Raw genomic sequence first — 23633 nt, 5'->3', positions numbered from 1 at the left:
AGAAAACGTCCCAAATATTGAAAATATAGAATAATTTTCGAAAAGTCAAACAAAAATTATTGTCGCGTATAATTTGAGACAATGTTTAGTAAAGGATAAAATATTGCAAGTAGTAAATAAATAAATTTGCAACAAGTGTAAGTAATAAATAAAAAAATTTGCATCAAGTGCAAGCAACAAATAAATGAATTTTTCGAATTTTTGCAGCAACTACAAGTAGTAAAAAAATAAATTCGCAACAAGTGCAAGAGATAGTAAAAAAATTCGCAAGTACAATTTAATGTAAAAAAGGGGAAAATTGCCTGTCAACTTGAAATTTTTTGAATTAATTACAACTTGACCCCAACACAACACTGAGAACAAGAGGGACTCACCAATTGTTGATTATCCTCGTCCACTCGAAATAACACCCCTTCTAAGATTGATCCTATTTTCGTGAACGATTCTCCTCATGATCGATGACAATTTTTTCCTCAGAACTCCAAAAATCGCGTTGAAGCCACGACGAAAAAAATCCTTTCTCTTCTTTGGGCACTGCAAATAAAAACCAAAATTAATAAAAATACTGACTTTTCATCCACTAGAGACAATAATTTAAGGAAATTTAAATTCAAATTGTGGACAAAGTCGCCAAAGTCCAACAAATTTGACACGAAATTTGCTGTATATTGGAATTTTGAGGTTATACATTCGACAAAAGCAAAATTTTTGTTTCATTAAAACTTTTTCTATTTGGTAATAAATATTTACCGGAAACATTGAATGTCGACGGAACTGAATACAAATATTGACAAAATTATTATATCACTGATGTTATATTTTATTTTTATTCAACTTTTTACGATTTTTTAACAAGAAATCACGAGAATCGCTGTCTCTTGTCCCATGCAGAAATGCCAACAGTAGAGGAATAAAAGAACTAACATTTCTCATTGTTGCCAACCTAACTCCGCGGCACTTTGCCACCTAGCGGCAGGAAAGCGAACTCAACTTTCAAAATTTGGCGGGAATGTTACAAAATTTTTATTTTACTCCTTTTTTAAAATTCTTAATTCAATAAACTCTAAGGGACATAATTAGAAACCTACTTTTAACTTGGTATTTTTATGTAATGTATTTTTTATGTATTTCCAATCAAAGGGAACAAATACAAAATGTTTGCCGTAGGAATGTATATCACATTTTCAAACTTTACCTTTTTATATCACTTCGTTTATATACACATGTCCAGAAGTTTGGTCAATTTTAAAACTCAATTTTCGTCATAATTATTTTCATCTCAGGACCAAAATAATATACTGAAAGCCATGGATAAACAGCATACTGCAACGTAGGGACTCTTTCGCTCTCCAATCCTGGCACACTTCCAAAAGATCCCCAAGAATCTATAGTGACATAGAAAATAATCAAAGTTTAAAAACGATTCTTCGAAAAAGGAGAAACGAAATAAATTAACATTTTAGAAAACATTTTTTTTTATTCTTTTTATTACTTACCCGACTTTATGTCTGTCTAGCAAACTAGGCACTATGGAACGAATATACGCACACGTGCAAATTAGCAGGAAAATCACTGTCAGCAGACTCTGGAAATCGAATAGGGCAGACTACCCCATAGAAATCTAATTATTATTTATTACTACTAATAATATTAATCAATTTGAATATAGGAAACAATAAATTTAAGAATTTTGAGGTTATATTGACGTCGCAATAACAACAAAATTTGATCTTTATTTCTAAATGTTAACGCGTAGGAAATTAGATTTTACGACTCACCATTGCAATCGGTCACGCAATTCTCGATGAATTAACTAATTCGCTTGGTGAAACTGATTTAAATACGTGATTTACATGCAAATATGTTGACGATAATTGACATGTTGACTGTTGCATGAATACTGAATTGTGAATTGGCAGCTTTGGCAGTACTGCCCAGCGGCCATCTTGAATTTCAGTCCGCGCAACTTGAAGTTGTCTCTGAAAGAATGGCGCGCACTTTAAAATAGACACTACACATTTTTCTTTTCTAATTTTTAAATTTACTCTCTAAAACAATAGATTTATAATTATTAAGTTAATAAATAAGAAAACAATTCAAAACACTAAAGTATAAAGAATAAACAATTTATAAATAAACAATTTTTTTAAATACTAATATCAATTTGATTATTTAAAAAAATATTTTCAATAGATGTAACTTTTTCACCAGCGATCGGTTGGCAAGCTTGATTACAAATACAAAAACAAAATTTACGTTTCGTTTGTAGGTTATGTTAAACCAGATTCAATTGTTGTGAATTTAGACCAGAGAAATTAAAAAAAACAAATATTTATTACAATACAAAGTGAATATCAACTTTCAGGTGAGTTTCATAATCAGAGTTAACGAAAAAAGGTATTTTTATTGCAATTTACATTCAAATCTTAAAATAAACTATAAATTTTACCAAAATTATTTATAACCTCCAAATTCTGTTCACGCAAAGCACGCAAATTTTATATGTTTTGGTATAAATTTATTTAATAATTAAGCAGAGTTTAGAAAAAAATAATTAGTACCAATATCAACAAGTTGTAAGACTATAAATTTTTCACAAACTTTGTAAATTTATGAAAATTATGCAACAATTTAAAAGTTGTTTCCATCGAGTGCATCGAGTTTTTTCCCCTGAACATATAATATACGTACGATTTGTACTAATTAAAAGTTTAGTAATTAACATTTTTCCAGAATGATACCAAGAATACAGACCATGTTAAAAGTAACTGAAACTATACCTTTTCTTGGAAGGAAATTTAACTGTTGGTCAGCAGCAATTGCATGTAAACACAGGAAGAATTACTTAAGAAGTTATCCTGTCACACTTGTTTCAACCAATGGTAGCAGTATAAATATTTCATATTCCGAACCTAAAAGAATTGTTGTACTTCCTCTAAATTTGGAACTCCTGACAGACGAAGAACGTAAAATTATTTTACAAAAACGAATGCCAAAGAAGAAAGTCACCATTATTAAAGACGACGATATGGATGATTTTGATGAAGAGCGATACTTACATTTAGCGAAACGTTAAATTTAATAATAAAACTATAGTTTAATCGACTATATTAATAGAATATATTAAATATAATAATTTAGTTCATCTAATTTTTATATTCTACGAAAAAATAATGGACAGAAAATATCCACGATTTCAAATAAAGAGAAAGAGGAATATTTGTTCGTCTTGTGTGAATACAATATTTATGTGATTTTTATCATCGCATGCCGGAACATAGTTTTAATGAGAAAGGCCGGATGTTACTTTTTACAGCAAAGAGGAAGACCATTGTTTACTCCGTAACAACTGTAAACATATTAATGATCCTGCGACGAAAAGGCTGAATAAAAAAGAAAAAAAGTAGATACAGTCCGTCAAGCACTGCCAATTTTCTGATCTATCCTTTCTACACTTCTTACGCAATTTTCAGGTTTATTATACCTATTTTTTCGTTAACTACCTCCAAGAAACAATTTTTCTTTTTTTAAGTAATTTGAGGTAAATTTGCAAACGCCAACGGAAAAACTTACGGCAATAATTACTATACTTTACAAAGTTAACTAATTGACATTTTTTTCACTAAACTTGATTTTTTACCAAAAAAAATTATTATACTAATAAATAATTTTTTAGTCTGGAAATTTTTTATAGTATTCGATGTTTGACAAAATATCTTTATTTTGTTGTTGAAAACGAAAGTGAATTGAATCCAATTCCAGGTTGGAAAACTTTTTCTAAATTCAAAAACAGGTAAATTTGAATAAATTTAATTTGAATTAATTATATTCATAATTATTAATATCGACCTTTTTCTAATTACAGACTACAGGCGAAATTATTCAATAATTCTAATTTATTACCGGAAAAAGAAATAAAAAATGAAAGTAAAAATTATATCCCATTAAAAATGAGTTCATCTCTGCGTCCTTGAACGTGTTTTTTCGGAAGAAAGTCCATTTGAATGATCGTTATTCGGCAAATTACTTGAACCACTTTCAAATTTACACTCAAGACATTTTTCTTTTTTTCTCTTCCAACACATGTCATCGAAATTAAACGGAAGTCAAAGATTTATTGCAGAATTTATTTTTTTGCTGGAATTCGAGTTTTTACTGGATTTTCTTTGATTTTTTGTTCACTATTCTACTAAATAGTAGAAGTTGAACCTATAATTAGCAAAAGTGATGACGAAATATTTTTCTCCTGAAATCGATAAAAATTTGTTCCATTTTTAACACATAGGGAAAAAAAAATTTTTTTTCTACTTTCACCAGCTCACACCTACATTTTCAAAAGTAATTTTCGTTCAAGTGTTAACCAAGAAGGCCGAGAATAATAATTACCATGCGAAAATATTAGTCGAAGACATAAACGAACACCCAAATCGAAAGTCATTTTAGTTCATCAAAGGGGAAAGTGTCAAATAGTCTAAACACAACGCCGTGCACTCATAATAATTATCTGATGAAGAAAAAAATGAAAGTATAACTCGAAAAAAGAACTAATTTAAATTCAATAATTTAATTTAACTTCCGGAATTTGATTTCATATCTTTCAATCATGACATTCGTTTTATTTTTGTTGTATTTATTTTTATTATTGTATTTGTATTTATTTTCATATTTATTTTTATATTTATTTTTATATTTATTTTTATTTTTACTTTTATATTTATATTGAGAAATATTTTATTTATTTGTTGGTATTTTTTTGTAATTTTGTAATTTTTTGTAAATTTTCCAATTTCGATGGCATTTTCTTGTATTATTGTATTTTTGTTCTATTGTATCTTTTATTATTGTATTTATATAATTATTTGTATTTATATTCACACTCTCCGTATAATTTATAATCAGAAATATTTTGCAATTATTTTTGTATCTCTTTTTCAGGAATTCATTTCATTCATTTGTGATGAAGAAACAAATGAAAGGATTCAAAGGATTTTAATGAAGAAACAATTGGATTAATTAAGATGAATAATCGATGGATGTGAATTCATTCTCTCTACCTGGAAAGGAAGTGGGGAATGAATAGCAGCACACTTCATAATAACACATCAATTGACTTTTATTAACTTTAATGGTCATAATGATAATGTAATGTGCAATGTATAATATTTGCTGATTGCACAATATCATACCTAACAGAGTGAATTTCCGGTTCCTGCGCTCACACAAATTCCACATCTCTCTCTCACTCTTTTTATTTTTGTAAGTTCATTTTATCTGATCTGCTTTCCATTTAAAAATGCTTTACATAATCTATCCTGTTTTTTTTTTACTATTTCAAATTTATTTTAAACATTTTTTTTCTAATGGTACTTTTTAGAATTTATTCACAAAACTTTCCTTTATGTCGTTACTTTCATTTTTAAATTTGCATTTCAACTATTTCGAGCATTTATTTGATATTTATTTGTATTATTTGTATGTAATTTATTTTTTTATTCATTCTTTTTATTGGATTTTTTTACTTATTTATTTTTTTTGTATTTTATTTATATTTTTTTGTATTCAAATTGTGAGAAAATTATAAAACGAGTATTTGAAGATTGTTTTAATATTTTTCTGTATTTTTTAATTTTTTTCTACTTTTTGAACTTTTTGGTATTTTTTGTAATTTTCGTACTTTTTTTTCTTCCTTCTATTTTTTTTAGACTTTTTTGTATCTTTTGTACTTTTTTTTCTTCCTTCTATTTTTTTAGACTTTTTTGTATTGTTTTTGTATCTTTTGTACTTTTTTCAACTTTGTTCAATTTTTTGCTGCTTTCTTTAAATTTTTTTTATTTTTTTGAACTGTTCTGTATTTTTTTGTAATTTTCGTACTTTCTTCTTCTTCCTTCTATTTTTTTAGACTTTATTGTATTTTTTTGGTATCTTTTGTACTTTTTTTCAATTTGTTGCTGCTTTCTTTTAATTTTTTCTACTTTTTTGAACTGTTCAGTATTTTTTTGTAATTTTCGTACTTTTTCCTTCTTCTTTCTACTTTTCTAGACTTTTTTTGAATGTTTTGTACTTTTTTCTAATCTTTTCTACTTTTTTAAACATTTTTGTAATTTTGTGTACTTTTTTCTAATTTTTCAGCTTTTTTCAATTTTTTGCTGCTTTTATTTAATTTTTTCTACATATTTAAACTTTCTTGCATTTTTTTATATTTTTTGTACTTTTTTCTACTGTTTACTTCTTTCTTCTACTTTTCTCGATTTTTTTTTTGTATCTTTTGTTCTTTTTCGCATTTTTCCTATTTTCTTTCTATTTAAATTTTCATTTTATTTCATTCATTTGCAATTTATTTATTATTCTATTTTAAATTTTTTGTATAAAAAATTTTCCATTTTGTCTATAAAATATTTTACATTTTTTGTGTAAAAAATTTTCCATTTTTTCTATAAAATATTTTCTCTTTTTTCTATAAAATATTTTCCATTTTTTTTATAAAATATTTTCCATTTTTTGTAAAACAAATTTTACATTCTTTGTATAACAAATTTTACATTCTTTAATTAATTGAAAAATTTACACAATTGTCACTATGAGTAACGATTGAGAAAAAAATAACTCTCAACAGCTGTGACAAATTTCAACTCTTTTAAGGAAATTGGAGCAAGCGATGTTTTTGAAATTCTGCAACTTCCGCGTTTGCATTGAAATCCTTGGGAGAAAAAAAAAGAGAGACATTGCGTATGCCTTTGGGATCAGCGGCCCCTAATCAGTCAAGTTTTTTTTATTGCTTTGTCTATTTTCTAGAAAATCGTAAATTAAAATTCAAGTAACGATTGACAGTCATTCGTTAATGTGTCTAAATCTTTTTTTTTCCTGTGGATGAACTTCATTAGAATACAAATTTTAACGAGGCACCTTTTATTTTATTCTTTTTCTTTATCTTTATCGCTATATTAGTCCTAGAATTTCCTTTGAACTTTCGCAATTTGGTAGTTTCACTTTTATTGAAAGTCTGCTCGTCAGTTATTTTTATATTAAAAATAAAAACAATTCCTAAGTTCATTCACATTTCTCCTGATTTCTCATTATTTTTTCTGAGACTAAAATGATGATCACGATTTAATGTAACATTTTATGTAACTTCTGGAATTTTTTTCTGTATTTTTTTTAGTAAATGTATCAAAAATGTTGAATGGAAAATTTTACTTTCTAATTCTGAATTTCGAATTGTTGAAGTAGCTTTTAAATTTTTAAATTGTTAAAGTCTGAACTGTAAACTTTTTTTTAGAGAAGAAGAAAAAATGGAAAAATTTTATTAAAAAAATGTATTGAGAGTGTATAAAATAACGGATTAGAAGTTAAAAAATAACGGATCGAGTAGATCAACCGAAAATAAAACGGTTTTATCGTTAAATCTCTAATCTTTATTATTGTGCTTTTTCAGGTACCGCTTTGGAAGCTTCTTTATGGTGAATATAAAATTTACAAAAGCGAAGAGTGCGTCCGGCATATGAATAAAAATACTGCCCACACCATACACGATTTGTAAACATCATAAGGCATTCAAAAGACAGGTAAAGAGACAGACTTTGCTTCGGTGGGGATCAGTTTATAGTAGGCCACGAGGCACTCGCGTTCTTGGTTGCATGTTCACGACTCTCTCTTCGCTGGATAAGGCCAACATTCAGAAATCTCAACACTCAAACAAGAATATTCACTTCTCTCTCTTTTTTCCAAAAAAAAAAAAAACCCATCAAATTTTCAAAAAACGCTACAAAAATACCAAAATATTCAAAAACACAATTTTAACATCACCAGAAATAAAAGAACAAAAAAAAAACAACTTCGAGAGTAAATGAAAGGTAAATTGTGATCTAAATCAAAAAAGGATTAACTTAAGAGAAATCAGAATCGAATTTGGAGCAAAAGAAGTTTGGAAAAGTTTTTTTGGAGAAAGTCTCTTTGGCGAAATATCGAAAAAAAATGTGTTGTGCCGCGTGATAAATAATTAATAACAATCTATATTCATTTTTTTAATGGCAAGTGATTCGAGGTGAAAAGAGATGTTATTACTTGGCGAAGGAGGAAATTAACTATTGCGGGAAGGAGGCTATTATATTGAATGCTTAATAGAGAGAAGATATCGCTGACAATCTGAAGATTAACAGGAAGTTGTTGTTGGTTATTTTTTTTTTTTTGCATAGAGGTGTTGGAGAAAGTGTCATTATATTCATATGCCTCGGTTTGTGTCTAACGTCGCTCACTTCCGGGATTTTAGTTTCTGGAAAAATGTTGCAATTTTGAACGAAATCAACCGTATTGGATTTAAAAAGTACAGAAACGTGAGATGATCGGAAAACTTCTCCTGAGTTTTTGGATATTTCAATGGATCCACATTCTTGGTAATTAATATCCTTTTTCTATTTTTTTTACATACTTTTTACCATTCTCATCATGAGAAAGTAATTTTAAAAGACTAATCTTTTAATCAAAAAGAAATTTATAGAAGAATTGTTTGAATAAACGTAATTATGAATCAATATCTAGATCTAAATTTTCACTTGAAATTTTTAATTAGAAAAATTAGGAAAATTAATAAAGTGTATAAAATATATAATTAGTGTATAGAAACTCGAATAGAAATATTACAAATAGTAAAATGGCAACACATTACGTCAGTTATCAGCGTAATTAATTTCTATAATTCACAGTTATGTTATCTTTGCTTTATATTTTTTACTCCTCTATTTCTAATACCTGCTTTTTAATAATAATCTATAAAAGTAAATGGAATTTTCAATTTTGCGATATTGAAATAATATGTAAAAAAATGCGAAAAATAAATTTACATAGAAATATAAATTCGGAATATTAAAAAAAAAAACTAAAAACAGAAAGTACGTGTCTAAATATTTAATGTCCCTTTTTTTAGAAAAGGGATAAATACTTTTTTAATTTAGACAAATACTTTTTAAATTGATCAATTATGTAATATTTGAAGATTATATATTTATGTGTAAAATAATTATGCAATTTCCTTAGAAAATGATGGGAAAAAAACAATGCTCACGGTCAAAATACTCATAAAAGTCAGTTTTCAACTTTAAAACAATGTTTTGCAATAAGCTGTAAATTATCTTTAACATGTCTTTATAATGCAAGAATTGTGTTGGGTCACAGTGTATGTAGATTGAGAAGACATCGATGCGGGGTAACTGTACAAGTAGTGAAAGCGATCCTCATTGACATATTATTTAAGCAGGTTCTTTCCTTACGATTTTCAATTGTCAAACTTTAAATCTAGTGACGCTAATTACAAAAATTTTTCAGGAATATTTAAAAGTTAAAAAAAAGTTATTAAAAAAAAGTAAAAATAAGTTCATTTTAAAAATTGATAACAATAAGTGTCTAAATTACTGACTAAATAGAAAAACAATGGAAAAAATAACAAAATTTTGAAAAAGATGAAAAATGTAGAAAAAGTAATAGAAAAAGTAAAAGATTATAGAAAAATAAAAATATGTAGAAAGAATATAAAAAATACAGAATAAATAATAGAAGGAAAAAATTTTTGAAAAATATAAAAAATATAAAAAAAAATAATAGAAAAAGTAAAAAATTATAGAAAAATAAAAATACATATCTAGAAAGAATAAATAATAGAATGAAGGAAAAAATTTTGGAAAAATAGAAAAAATACGGAAAAAATATTAGAAAAAGTAAAAAATTATAGAAAAATAAAAATTTGTAGAAAGAATAAATAATAGAAGAAGGAAAAAATTTTGGAAGAATAAAAAAAATATGTAAAAAATAATAGAAAAAGTAAAAAATTATAGAAAAATAAAAATATGTAGAGCGAATAAAAAATACAGAATAAAAAATAGGAGGAAAAAATTTTGAGAAAATAAAAAAATATAGAAAGAATAAAAAATATTGAAAAAATTATAGAAAAACAAAAATATTTAGAAAGAATAAAAAATATATAGACAAAATAATAGAAAAAGTAACAAAATTATAGAAAAATAAAAATGTGTAGAAAGAATAAAAAATACAGAATAAATAATAGAAAGAGGGAAAAATTCTGGAAAAGTAAAAAAATATAGAAAGAATAAAAAATATTTAGAAATGATAATAGAAAAAATAGAAAAAGGGGATTAAAAATATTTTTATCTCAAATCAAATCGAATTCTTTCAGTCTTAAATATTAGTAGAATTCTACTATTTGAAAGTATGTCATGTTTTTGCATTTTTACATTAACATATATATTTCTTATCAATTTTTCTATTTTCATTAAACCAAACCCACTACCAGCATTAAATTTATTACTACTTTACAATTTAACGGTTCATTTATCTTTTGGAAAATTAAAAAAAAAACATTTTTAATTATCAATAATTATTCAAATGTAATATTTAACTGTACCATTTAAAATCCGCCATGTCATTTTATTTATACAAATTAGTTACTATCGAATTTAATATCAAACCAAAAAATTAATTACAAATCTTACATACATTTATATACAAAATATTTAATTTAACGGTTTCCTTATAATCATTTTCTCAAAAAATTTCCAACACCGATAGTTTAATGAATATGACGGAACTTGAATTAATATTTTATCTTGATTGAGGTCATCGTGTTGCATTTCATGTCTGATTATAAAATATCTATATATACATAGAAATCTTTTCTTATGTTTCATTTCGATGACAAATGGGTCATCAATCTCCAGTTTCATAGGCACTCTCTTTTGTAATTGGGGCAAGAACTATTTTATAACACTAGAGAAAAAAAGAAGCAGAAAAAAAGCAAGGAAATGATTTTAAAAGAATTATGATCTCTAAAAATTGTGTATTTAAATTAATTGGAATTTTTTATGAATTTGAAGAAATGAAAGACTTTCCGAAAGAAAAGAAAACAAAAGAAAAAATTATTGTAAGAGGTGAAAAAATTTTTCGAGAAAATTTAGATCTAGATTTTGAGGAATGATAAAATTAAGGATTCGTATTAATTAGAAATAGATTAGAATTAAATTAGAATCAAATTAGAATCGAATTAAAATCACAATAGAATAAAAAATTGAATAAAAATAGAATCAAAATAGAGTCAAATTAGAATAAAAATAGAATCAAATTTAAATCGAATTAGAATCAAAATAGAATAAAAATCGAATTTAATTAGATCCAAAATAGAACAAAAATATAGTCAAAATAGAATAAAAATCAAATCGAATTAAAATATAGAATCAAAAATAGAATCAAAGTAGAATAAAAATCGACTCGAAATGGAATAAAAATCGAATTGAATTAGAATCAAAGTAAAATAAAAATCGAATTGAATTAGAACCAAAATAAAATCAAAGGAGAATAAAAATCGAATCAGAATCAGAACCAAAATAGAATCAAAATAAAATAAAAATCGAATTGAATTAAAATCAAAGTAGAATAAAAATCGAATTGAATTAGAACCAAAATAAAATCAAAGGAGAATAAAAATCGAATCAGAATCAAAATAAACTAAAAATTGAATAGAATCGAATTACAACCAAAATTGAATCGAATCGAATTAAAATTAAACTAGAATCAAAATATAATAAAAATCGAATTGAATTAAAATCCAAATAAAGACAAATTAGAATAAAAATCGAATCGAATTAAAATCCAAATAAAGTCAAATTAGAATAAAACTAAAATCAAATTAGAATAAAAATTGAATCTAATCGAATTAGAATTAAAATAAATTAAAAAAATTAAAACAGAATCAAATTACAGTCAAATTAGAATCGAAACTAAGAAAAATAATTATTTCTACAAGAGAGAAAGAAAGAGATTGTTTACAAAATATTTCAATCGTAAATTTAATTTTGAAGATGTTTCTCATTTACAAATTTTATTAACACATTTGTGTACTTTCCGTTCGCTCTGGTAATTTAATTTGATTATAGTAATCACAACAACGTGCTCTTGAATTTCTCTAAAGCCAAACGACAGCAATAAATATCTATCGATTAGAAAGAACAAGAATTCAGGTACAAGTTCATCAAGTTAGAGTCAAACGAATGCTATAATAGTGAAACAATTTTTTTTCTTCTTTTTCTTCTTCTTCCTTTTTTTTTGAGATAACTAACGTGATTTCCAACTAAGTTACAGAACGATGGCCGGTTCCTTCAGGATTTCTAATTTGTCGCAAAGACTTTCTCCAACAAGTTTTACACACATATTTTGCCTTTATTTCCCCACACGAAAAAAATTTTACCGCAAAACTTGGAAAATTTTACTTAATTTTTTTTTCTGTTAGAATCGAATGTCAATGTAAATATTTTCCCTCAAAAATTATTCATTAACAGAAGAAAAAAATCTTCGTAGAATAGAATTTTTATTAAATTGAATTTAAATATTTAAATTAAACAAAATTTATTTAACTTTAAATTTTTTGGATAAAAAAAAGAAATTTTTCGAAAAAAATTAATTCTCGGGAATTTCTAATTTATTGCGATTAAGATATTTTATACTTTCTCCTGTTATTTCTTTTGAGAGTTCGATAAATAATTTTTTTTTTCTCTCATTTAGTCGCGAAGAAAAATGCGTGTTTTAAAGGAGGAAAAGTAATATTCTTCGCGATTTTTTGTTTTTTCTCATATTGTGAACCATAAAGAATTGTTTGTATTTTATATTTGAATGTACAGTAGCTATTTGAAAGCAATTGCTAATTATCCCCGCTCTATAGGTGCGAGGCCTATTGAAAATTTTTTCAAATTCCATTAACTGGTATGAAGTAAAACATTCATAAAATGAATACTTATTAGACGTCAATGAAAGTAACACCGCGCGAGTATAGGACAATAATCGATGAAAAAGATTTCTTTTCGACAATTGCAAAACATTGTAAAATAACTTTCGCACTTTCTGAATTCTTGCTTTTAACTTTTACAGTTAACTATCTTAATTAGAATTTTAATCGTTTCCTAAAAAAATAATTTTTATCCTTTCTTTTTCTTTTCACTTTTTTTTTCTTTTTTGCACTTTTCTCCTTTTTTGTATACTTTTTCCTGTACTTTTATAATATTACTAAAAGCTGCTTTTTTCTTTTTTTTTATGAGAATTTGCACTACTTTAATTTCGCTAATAGTTGAAATAAAAAAATTATTCTCGAAAATTGTAATACAATTTCTTGAAACAATTCAATTATTTTCCAAAGTTTTGAGAAAATTTGTCGCAAGAATTCAAAATTATTTTCACAAATAATAAAATTCTTCTCCGGAATTCAATTATTCTTAATATCTACTATATATTAATAAAAATTCTCAAAAAAAATTCAAGTATTTAGAAAAAATTAATAAAATAATTCGAAAGAATTCAATTATTCTTAAAATAAATAAAATGCTTAATTTATCATTTTCCGAAAAGAATTATTAAAATTTTGATTTTGAATAATTTTATTTAAAAATTCAAATGGAATAATTGAATTTTAGAAAAATTTAGAATTGAAGTTATATTGCTAAATCTAAAAGTATTATATATTTTTTATTGTATCACTAAATAGAAAATACATTTTTCTTATATTTTTTTCAAAAAAATATTTTCCCATATAATGGGGGGAATTAATTCGTGCTTATAAAATTGAATATAGGATTTAATGGATTGAGAAGGAGAAAAAAGCAGAATTTCTAACGGACGAACTATGGGAGTTTTTTAAAGTGCTAAGCGAGGTCAGTTTGATTATCGTTATAAAGTATGAAAGCCAGGGTCAGTTGGAGATGATCGCTTGGGAAATTTTCTCACCTCTACATTTATCGAGAACGAACATCAATCATTTTTTTTCTTTTTTTCTTTTTTTTAATTTTATAGCTTTAAAAAGTCAACATTGAAGTTAATAAATAGAAATAATCGCGATATATTTATGATCCTTGACTATAAATTAAATTAAAAGCAAATATAATGTTCGAACTGAAATTCAATTTTTGTAATTGTAGCTAATTTAAAAAATTTTCATGATTTAATAGAAAAAATGAACGAAAAGCAAAAAAAAAAGTGGAAAAAGAAATTGAAAAAGAAATTTGATTTACGTAATTTGAAGAATTTTCAATTGTCAATTTTCGTGCAATAAAGAAATGAAAATAATTCACTATCTAAGAAACTCGTGTCACATTTTACAAACTTTTTCATAATGATAACTTTACAAAAAAATACCAAATATTTTTTTTCCTCTTATTTTCGTTCCGTATCTTTTTTAAGAAATACGAAATTATCAATTAAGGGGAAAAGAATAAAAATTGTTTAACAAAAAAAAATTGGTCCTCTACACAAAGGTGTTAATTTTACTTATGGTTTAGTAACTAAATTACTGTCGCTCCCAGGAGACAAAAGATAATATCTCTTTTTTTTTCTTTCAGTGTCTCTAGTAACGGTCATTTTTCCAGCACCGACAATAGTTAATTACGCAAGGATAAATACAAAAATGGATATATATAAAATTACGAGCAATTCTTCAAATGTCTCGAGAGTACTTTTTCACCAAAAGAAATCCCGCGTGTATGTTTTACACGAGAATTGTTGCTCACCGAGTTCAACAACCTTTTCACACTCATGGAAACCGTGTCATCACCCAATTTTTCACTTTTTTTCGTCCCTTATCTCTCTTTCTCTCTCAATCGTCTTTCTATTTTGATAATTTTAAATTCATAAAATATTCCGTCTTTAATGACCTTTTCTCTATAAATAGGAGAAAAAGAGGAAGTAATTTCTTCGCTTTATCATAACACTCTATCAGTGATGCATGAGAAGAATGAAAATTTTTTTTTGAGGAAAAAAGAATGAAAAACAACAAAAATTCATTTTAATAAGGACCTACTTTTGCAAATTTATGCATTTTAAAAGCACTCTCAAAACCTACATTCATTTATACTATCTCTTATCAGACACTAGATCCTAAGTTAATAGTCATGAGATCATCTATAATACTTTATGGGAAAATGTGTGTACACTGTATATATTTTAATGGGATTCCACTTTGGAAAGTAGACTTGAATGAAAAAGAGGAAGACATTGTGAAATATTTATTTATTATAATTAGAAATATATGCATAATTTTCTGACTTGTTTATTTTTAAACTCGTGTATCAAAACAATAACTTATTGTTTTACGGGAAAAAATTGTTCTTGTGAATTTATTTAATTTTTCTAAATATTATAATTTTTTTTTTTTTTGCTTTTGTATAAATATAACATTTTTTTTGTTTTACTTTAAAAATGAACGAAATTTTTATTTAAAGAGAAATTAAAACTTTTGTAGAAGAAATTTTGGCTTTTTTCTATTTTTTTAAATAAAGATTTTATTCTCCGTTTGGAAAAATAATTTTTTCCAAATAAATTTTTGCTTTACGCGTGAATAGAATATTATTTTTATTTTATTTATTAAAAATTATTCTAGTTATAGAGCATCGAAAATTTAATTAAAAAATCTACTCCTGAATTATTTTTGCAAACGGAAAATAAAATTTAAAAAAAAATCGAAAATGTAAAAAAATAAACGGGATTTAAAATTTTTATGTCGAAAAAAGTAGAAAAAAGACAAAATTTCTTTTACAAAAATTTTATTTTCCGTTTAGAAAAATAATTCAGGAGGAGATAATTTTTTCAAATAAATTTTGACTTTTCCTATAAATAGAATATTTGTTTAAAAATAATTTTTCAAATGTTAATTTTTCTTTCTGTAGAAATGGAATTTTTTTTATTTTCTTTTAAAAATAAACGGGATTTTAATTTTTTATATACAAAAAAATTGAGTCTTTATATTTTCGATTTTTTTTAATAATGATTTTAATTTCCGTTTGAAAAAATAATTCAGTAGATAATATTTTCCAAGTAAATTTTTCCTTCTCTATAAATAGAATATTTTTTAAATATTATTTTATGAATAAACAGAATTTAAATTTCTTTACGTACAAAAAATTGTTTTTTTCGATTGTAAAATTGTATTTTCGATTTTTTTTAAGAATTTTATTTTCCGTTTGCAAAAATAATTCAGGAGTAGATTTTTATTAACTAAATTTTTTCTGAGCTCTATAACTAGAATAATTTTTAATAATTTTTAAATATTAATTTTTACTTCTCTGTATAAATAGAATATTTTTTATTTTATTTGAAAAATAACCCGAATTTTAATTTTTTATCTAACAAAAATTAAATCGTTTATATTTTCGATTTTACTTTCCATTTGGAAAAATAATTCAAGAGATCTAATTTTTTCAAATAAATGTTTCCTTCCTTGTAAATAGAATATTTTTCTAAAATAAAATAATTAATTTAAAAAATAGATTTCTATTATTTTATCTAAAAAAAAAATTGTCTTTCTAAAGTTTTGAATTTTTTAACTTTAAGAATTTTACTTTTCAGTTTGGAAAAATAATTCAATTCATAGATAATTTATTTCAAATAAATAATTTGTTTATTTAGACATTTTATTAGGATTATAAATGATCTCATGTCCACGACCGGTAGTGAAAATTATTATTTTTAATTTCAATTTGATTTAAAGTATTGTATACAACTCATAGAGACGTGCGTGCACTTATAAACGATTTATACGTTAATTAAATGTTTCGAAACTTAAATATTATTCTTGGTATGTGAGAAACGTAATAGCGAGACATAAAACTTTTTTTTGTCATTAAATTAAGAAAAAGAAAAAGAAAATTTGAATTTGAATTCAAATTTTTTTCTTCTTAGCATCTAGTAAAATTTTTCTTTTATTCTTTATTATTTACAATTTATAATTTAATTTATCTAATGCTTTATTCTATTTTTCCTTATTTTCTGTCATTTAATTCAAAAAAGTGGTACTTGTAAAAAATTTTATTTTTCGAAAAAGTATTTTTTATTTCAATTATTTTTTTTCTGTAGTAATTTCGTTTTTTTGTCATTTAATTGAAAAGTGTAAATTAGATTTGGAAATTTAATTGACGAAAGTAAATTAGAATTTGAATTTTTCTATTCTTGGTACCGATTAAATTTTTCTTTCTCGGAAAAATATTTTCTATTTTAATTATTTTTTTCTGTATAGTAATTTATTTTTTGTTTCCTATTTAATTGAAGAAAATAAATTTGAATTTGAATTTGAATTACAATTTTTTTTCTATTTGGCGGTGCTTGTAAAAAAATTTATTTTTCGGAAAAGTATTTTTTATTGCAATTATTTTTTTTACCTAGTAATTTCGTTTTTTTGTCATTTAATTGAAAAGTGTAAATTAGATTTGGAATTTAAACCTTTTTCTTCTTGGTACCAATTAAAATTTTATTTATCGATACAATATTTATTTTATAATATTCTTTTTCTGTAGTAATTAATATTTTGTCATTGACGAAAGTAAATTAGAATTTAAATTTTTCTACTCTTGGTACCGATTAAATTTTTATTTCTCGGAAAAATATTTTCTATTTTAATTATTTTTTTCTGTATAGTAATTAATATTTTGTCATTGACGAAAGTAAATTCGAATTTGAATTTTTCTATTCTTGGTACCGATTAAATTTTTATTTCTCGGAAAAATATTTTCTATTTTAATTATTTTTTTCTGTATTAATTTTTTTATTTACTTGACTTGAAAGTCTTATTTAATTGAATTGAATTCCTATTTTATTGAAAAAAGGAACTCAGAATTCGGATTGAAATTTCTTTCTTTCTTCCCCTAAATTTTTCTTTCTCGAAAAAATATTTCCTCCCTTGTTATCTATTTTTGCGGAAATAATTAATATTCCCTAAAGAAGAAAATCCGTGAGTCAATTTTTAATATTTCCATTAAATAATTTTTTTTCTTTTTTTTTGAAAGGCGCGAAATTTGTTTCCAGAACTGAATTTTAATGAAGTTTCTACTGATTGAAATTAAATAAACATTAGGTGAATTGAAGTAGTAATCGGAAAGCTCCTTTCTGAATCATTCCAGCGTGGATAATTTTGCGTAACACATATATTATGTTGTCATCCTCGTTTCGCATTTTATTTATGAAATAAAAGTGTCCAATACCGTTGCAAAGAAATGGTTACCCTTTATATTCTCTCGAGACCGCGTGACTTGTATTGTAGTCTCTTCATTTATACCGTTATAATACCAACTATATAGAATACATCTTACCTGACTTTCTGGTGACCTCTCTTTCTTTCTCCCTCGAACCTAAATTTACTTCCTTTACTTTTTTTTTCTTCTTCTTCTTCTTCTTCTTTTACTTCTTTAAGTACTGACCATGTTACCATCCAAACAGAAATGAGGGAATTCTTTTTCATTTTCAATCCATGATTCGGTACAATGATTTCTATCCAATACACCGTTTTTCTCCCGATTATTATTTTTGCAGCAAAGAATTTTTCCGTCTGAAAAATAAAAAAGAAATTAATAATTAATTAAATTAAATATTTAATTAGTAAAATTATTCAAAAAATTCGATTTTTCCCAGAAAAAAAATCTTTTCTGACTCCAACAGAGAGAATTTTACGGAGTAGATAATTTAAAAAAAAATTCAAGTAATGAAAATTTCTTTTTCAAAATTTGATTATCGGGTATGAAATGTAAAGTAGGAAAAAATAAAATATTACGTTTACAGCATGTGGAATTACGATTTCACGGCCAGTAATCAAAACTACTTTGTCATGCTAAACGAAACTTCTTTCATATGAAGCAAAAAAAAAAAGAGAGGCACATGATCACTTTATATTTGCGATAAAAATTTTAATGATATCAAATCAAAAGGGTCGTTAAACGAAGAAATATATTATAGTCTTGTCGACTAATTTTTCCACTTTCTAATAAATTAATATTGCACACATTGGGCGCAGTAGTTTTTTTTCTGTATTTTATGCCTCATGTGATTATTTTTTTTTTTCAATTCTAAAAGTGAAAGGAATTTAGGTTTTAAATGTATAAATAAATAAAATTGTTCAGGAAGCAATTAATTTTTCTCACTTTGCAAATTAAGACGAATATATTCGATGATTGAAATTTAATTTAGAAAATTAGAATCAAGATTGATTTGGAAAATTTCCTATTCGATCAAATTCTTAGTTTGTTAATTGGTCACGGTGAATCAATACAGAAAAGTTAAATTAATTAAAATAAAAAAATTAATTAAAAAATAAAAAATAATTTTTAAAAAAAGTAATAAAATTAATTAATAAACAAAATTTCAAAAAAATCCAAAAACTTCTATAAAAATTCTATACAAAATTAATTTACACAAAAAATTCTGTAGACAGTATTTATCACAAAAAAAAATCAGTTTCTAAATGAGAGATTTTTTCTTTCAAAAAAGAAAAAAATTCCAGAACGTATACAACTTTTGAAAAAGGAATATATTTTCTAGACATAAAATTTAAAAAAAAGGAACAAAAACCGTGGATAATTGGTGCCTTGAATAGAGTTCGACTTAAGAATCTTTTTTACAATCGACTCGTTTAAGCAAACTTTGATAAAAAATGAAGTAAAGAGTTTCTCAATATAAGTAAAAGATATACAATTTGATGAAAGGAAAAAAATTGCTCCTTTTTCCTGTCATTCATTTCTTGTCAATTTTTTTCTTTTCTTTTTTTTTATTGAAGAAACGCAAAGTTTAAAAATAAGTATGAAGAAGATTCCGACGAGTTATAAAATTTCAAAACGAAATCATTTATTGTATAAATTCATTGACCGGAAAATTCATGTAAGCTTGGCTTGTTTTTATTATTTCGCTTTCATTGATCAAGCGGAAAAGATTCTCCTTGATAGCAAAAAAATATTCAGGAAAAGATGTCATCTACAATTTATTTTTATGTACCATTATTATTGCCAACTTTTGTCAATCAATCGATTTTTAATTTGCATTTCTAAGATAGTAAAAAAGAAGTTGATATTCTAAATAATAATTCGAAACAAATTTTTTTCGAAAAGAAAAAAAGTGCGTAAAATTAAATTTTCAATTCAATTTTCAAAATTGAATTGTAACATTCAGAATTCTCCAAAAATTTGAAATTCTAATTTTCAACCTTAGATTAATATTTAAATTCAAATTTAAATATTATCCTTGACTTTTTTTTCTGAAAAGGAAAAAAAAATTGAGAAATATTGAATGTCTTTTGAAAAAAATTATTTTTCTTTCAGGAGATCGAGTCGAGGCTCAAAGTTTGCCGAAACAAATTATAGAATCAATTGACGAACAAAATGATCTACTCATATTCCAATCGGTGGTTCAGTCAATGAAGGAATGGGAAAATCATAAAAAAAGTTCTCATCGTAATAAAAGAGAAGTGTCCAGTGTTTGCTATGATGGAGTTGGATGCTTTGAAGATACTGGACCTTTCAGTTATTTGGAAATGCTACCATCACCTCCCAAGGATGTTGGCACCAGGTTATTTCTCAAGAAATTTTTTCATTTTTTTTTCGAAAAATCGAAAATTACCAAAATACATTTTGAAAATCTATTTTTTTTTCTCTATAATTCAGGCTTCGTAATCGATAATTAATTTTATAAAACTATCAAAATGAAGGTTTAAGATTGAAAAAAGTAGTAAAAAAGTAATTTTCAAATTAAATTACATTCAAAAATAGAATAATTATTTTTTAAATAAATATTTAAATACCTATTTATTTATTCACGGGAATTAAAATATTTCAAATGATTTCAATTTAAAGGCTTATCGAAATTTAATTTTTTTTCTAAAAATTATAAATGTAATTTTATCGAAATTTGATCACATTTTTTTTTAAATTGTTTAAATAAAATTATTCAAAATTTTAATCCTTTTGTTTAAAAATAAAAATTTAAATATTAGTTTTATAAAAATTAAAATTTTCAAAGATTTCTATTTAAAAATCTTTTAAAATTTAATTATTTATTATTTATAATAATTAACAACATAACACTTCGAATATTCAATTACTATCTGAAATTCAATTATTTAAATACAAAAATAAATAATTTATTCAATAATTGAATATTTTTCTTAAAATTAAATTCTTTATAAAACTTTATCAAAATTTTTTAAAATAATTGGATTGGTACGAAGAATATCATTATCTACAAGTTTAGAAAATAATTATTTAATAGTAATAAACAAATAAAATAAATTTTTTTTTTTAATAATTCAATTCTTTCGAAGAATTTTAATAAAATTTTGAAGACTTATTGTACTTTTCAAGGATTTCATTAGAATTTTTTTGAAAATAATTGAAATCCTGCAATAAGTTATATTATTTATGAAAATAATTGAATTCTTGTGAAGGATTTTATTAAATTTGTTATTAATAATTGAATTTCCGTAAAATTTTTATTATTTGTAAAAATAATTGAACTTCAGCAAAGAATTTTATTAGTTCTGAAAATAAATAAATTTTTGCGAAGAATTTTATTAAAACTTTTAAAAAGTAATTGAATTTCTAAGAAGCTGGTTATTAATATTTTGGAAAAAAAATTTATTGATTTTTATTTCATTTCAAATTCTATTGAAAATAATTGAAATCCTGCGATGAGTTTTATTTTTTATGAAAATAATTGTAATCTTGAACCGAATTTTATTAAAAATTTAAAAATAATTGAATTCCTGAGAAGAATTATATTTTTTTTTTGAAAATAATTGAATTTTTGTGAAGAATCTTATTGAATATTTTTCAAATAATTGAATTTCCGTAAATATTGTATTATTTGTGAAAATAATTGCACTTCACCAAAGAATTTTATTAGTTCTGAAAATAAATGATTTTCTGCGAAGAATTTTATTACAACTTTTGAAAATAATTGAATTTCCGAGAAGAATTTTATCAATATTTTTGGAAGAAAATTTTGATTTCATTTGAAATTGTATTAAAAATAATGAAAATTCTGCGATGAAAAATAATTGAATTCTTGCTAAAAATTTATTAAAATTTTCGAAAATAATTAAATTCTTGCTAAGAATTTATTAAAATTTTCGAAAATAATTTTAATTCTTACAATGAATTAAATAAATTTTTCTTTAAATATTCAATTCTTTGTAAAAAAAATTGTAATTTAAATAATTGAATTGCTTGGAATATTTTATTAATTTATGAAACTAATGAAATTTTTGCCTAGATTTTTATCCAAATTTTTTTTTATAATTGAATAATTGAAGAATTTGAATAATTGAATATTTATGAATAAATTGAATCAAAACTTAAATTATTATTTTAAAATATTTAAATACTTCTTAATTTTTCGAACAGAGACGAAAATTGATTGAAGAAGTAAGAGAGAAAAATTAAATTCAATATATTTTGTTCTTTTTCAGATTTTTCGTTTATGGTAGCAGGAAAGGAAGATCAATTCCAATGGAGGTTTCAGCAGAAGACATAAGTGAAAAAATTCGTCATGCCATAGATGTAGATTTACCAACTAAAGTCCTTGTACATGGTTTTGGATCTGACTGCGAGCATATTTGGGTTTATGAAATGAGAGCTGCTTTGATGCAAGTTCAAGATTGTAATGTTGGTAAGTTCAAAGAGACCGATCGAAAAGTCCAACAAACAAAAACTTGAATTTCAAGTTGAAATCATATTTTTTAAAATATAATTTCAAACTTCGAAAAATAATTACAAAAAATGGCATTTAAGGATTTTATTTTTTAATTTCTATTTAATATTTAATTATTTTTGATTCGATTTCGATTCGAATTGGAAATTTCGATCTCAACGTTTTATTTTTAAATTATATAATAATTCAAATTAATTTCTTGATACTTTAAATATTTAAATTCTTCTTATTTTGAAATAATAATTTTGCGACTTACGTTCTTTAAAACAGTTTGTGTCGACTGGTCGCCTGGAAGTACGATTCCAAATTACGTGAGAGCAGCGGCAAATACGAGATTAGTGGGTCGACAATTGGCGAAACTAGTTCGAAGTTTGGATGTGCCTTTGCATAAACTTCATCTAATTGGATTTAGTCTTGGAGCTCATGTCGCTGGATTCGCCGGTGCGGAATTAGGAAATGTTTCTAGAATATCAGGTACAAATATCAATCAATACAATCAATTTTTTATTTAAAAAAAAAAAATTTATTAGAATTTGAAAAAAAATATTCATTAGAATTAGAAGAAAAAAAAATTTATTAGAATTTGAAAGAAAATATTCATTAGAATTAGAAGAAATTTATTGGAATTAGAAGAAATATTTTCATTAGAATCCAGAAAAAAAAATAAATTAACTTTCTTTCTTAATCTTTAAAATTGAATTTTCTCACTCAAACCATTAGAAGATATTTATTTCCCTCCAACAATAAATATTCTCACATGTTTCTACTAATGACAATATTTGAATTAAATCTTTAATTTCAGCGATGGTTGCGCCTCTTTTACTTTCTAAATGTTTAATTAAAAGTTTGCAAAGGCCTTTATGGATTTTTTAATAGCTAGATATACTGTCCCCAGGAAAGTTCAATTTATTCGGAAGGATCTAATAAAGAGTTTCTAGAAGAAAGTTGTATAAATATATTTTTTTTCGCTAAACAAACAATCGTTGAAATAATTGGCATTTCAATTTCATCTCTTCACCTATAAGAAAGAATCAACTCTTGTCTTTCTCAAAAAAAAATTCTTTTCGTCTTTTTTCTATTTTCTTTAGAAGATTATTTTCAAAAAGAATTCTTTTTTCGAAAATCATCTT

The 23633-nt window shown here is 24.2% G+C and overlaps 3 protein-coding genes across 3 annotated transcripts in view; 2 read left to right on the top strand and 1 right to left on the bottom strand.

The window, feature by feature from the left end:
* Positions 1-1101: 1101 nt before the first annotated feature.
* LOC122507206 (protein kish-A-like) lies at positions 1102-1933 on the bottom strand. Its single transcript, XM_043619811.1, has 3 exons — positions 1779-1933; positions 1497-1606; positions 1102-1385 (listed from the first exon to the last, which is right to left on the bottom strand). The coding sequence occupies exons 1-3, from the start codon at positions 1779-1781 to the stop codon at positions 1280-1282; spliced, it is 219 nt and encodes a 72-aa protein (XP_043475746.1). The 5' UTR covers positions 1782-1933; the 3' UTR covers positions 1102-1279.
* A 288-nt stretch (positions 1934-2221) lies between these two features.
* LOC122507204 (39S ribosomal protein L55, mitochondrial) lies at positions 2222-3406 on the top strand. The gene is made up of 2 exons (XM_043619808.1): positions 2222-2365; positions 2734-3406. The coding sequence occupies exon 2, from the start codon at positions 2735-2737 to the stop codon at positions 3074-3076; it is 342 nt and encodes a 113-aa protein (XP_043475743.1). The 5' UTR covers positions 2222-2365; position 2734; the 3' UTR covers positions 3077-3406.
* A 1550-nt stretch (positions 3407-4956) lies between these two features.
* LOC122507189 overlaps positions 4957-23633 on the top strand; it is a 36421-nt gene continuing 17744 nt past the window's right edge. The window contains exons 1-5 of the mRNA XM_043619781.1: positions 4957-5256; positions 7433-8390; positions 20118-20364; positions 22262-22461; positions 22774-22977. Coding sequence (XP_043475716.1) covers positions 8336-8390; positions 20118-20364; positions 22262-22461; positions 22774-22977 — 706 coding nt within the window. The 5' untranslated portion in view covers positions 4957-5256; positions 7433-8335. The remainder of the gene's footprint in view (positions 5257-7432; positions 8391-20117; positions 20365-22261; positions 22462-22773; positions 22978-23633) is intronic.

The sequence above is a fragment of the Leptopilina heterotoma genome, unplaced genomic scaffold, assembly GCF_015476425.1.
Source record: "Leptopilina heterotoma isolate Lh14 unplaced genomic scaffold, ASM1547642v1 Lhet_45, whole genome shotgun sequence".
NCBI classification, from domain to species: domain Eukaryota; kingdom Metazoa; phylum Arthropoda; class Insecta; order Hymenoptera; family Figitidae; genus Leptopilina; species Leptopilina heterotoma.
Note: the sequence above shows the minus strand (reverse complement) of the source record. Positions and strands in the feature narration are given on the sequence as shown.

Bases quoted from the DNA above. Each gene is read 5' to 3' on its own strand.
- LOC122507206 (XM_043619811.1), bottom strand. The intron at 1,386-1,496 runs GTAAGTAATAAA...ATGTCACTATAG, and splicing joins CTAGACAGACATAAAGTCGG to ATTCTTGGGGATCTTTTGGA.
- LOC122507204 (XM_043619808.1), top strand. From the start codon at position 2,735: ATGATACCAAGAATACAGACCATGTTAAAAGTAACTGAAACTATACCT.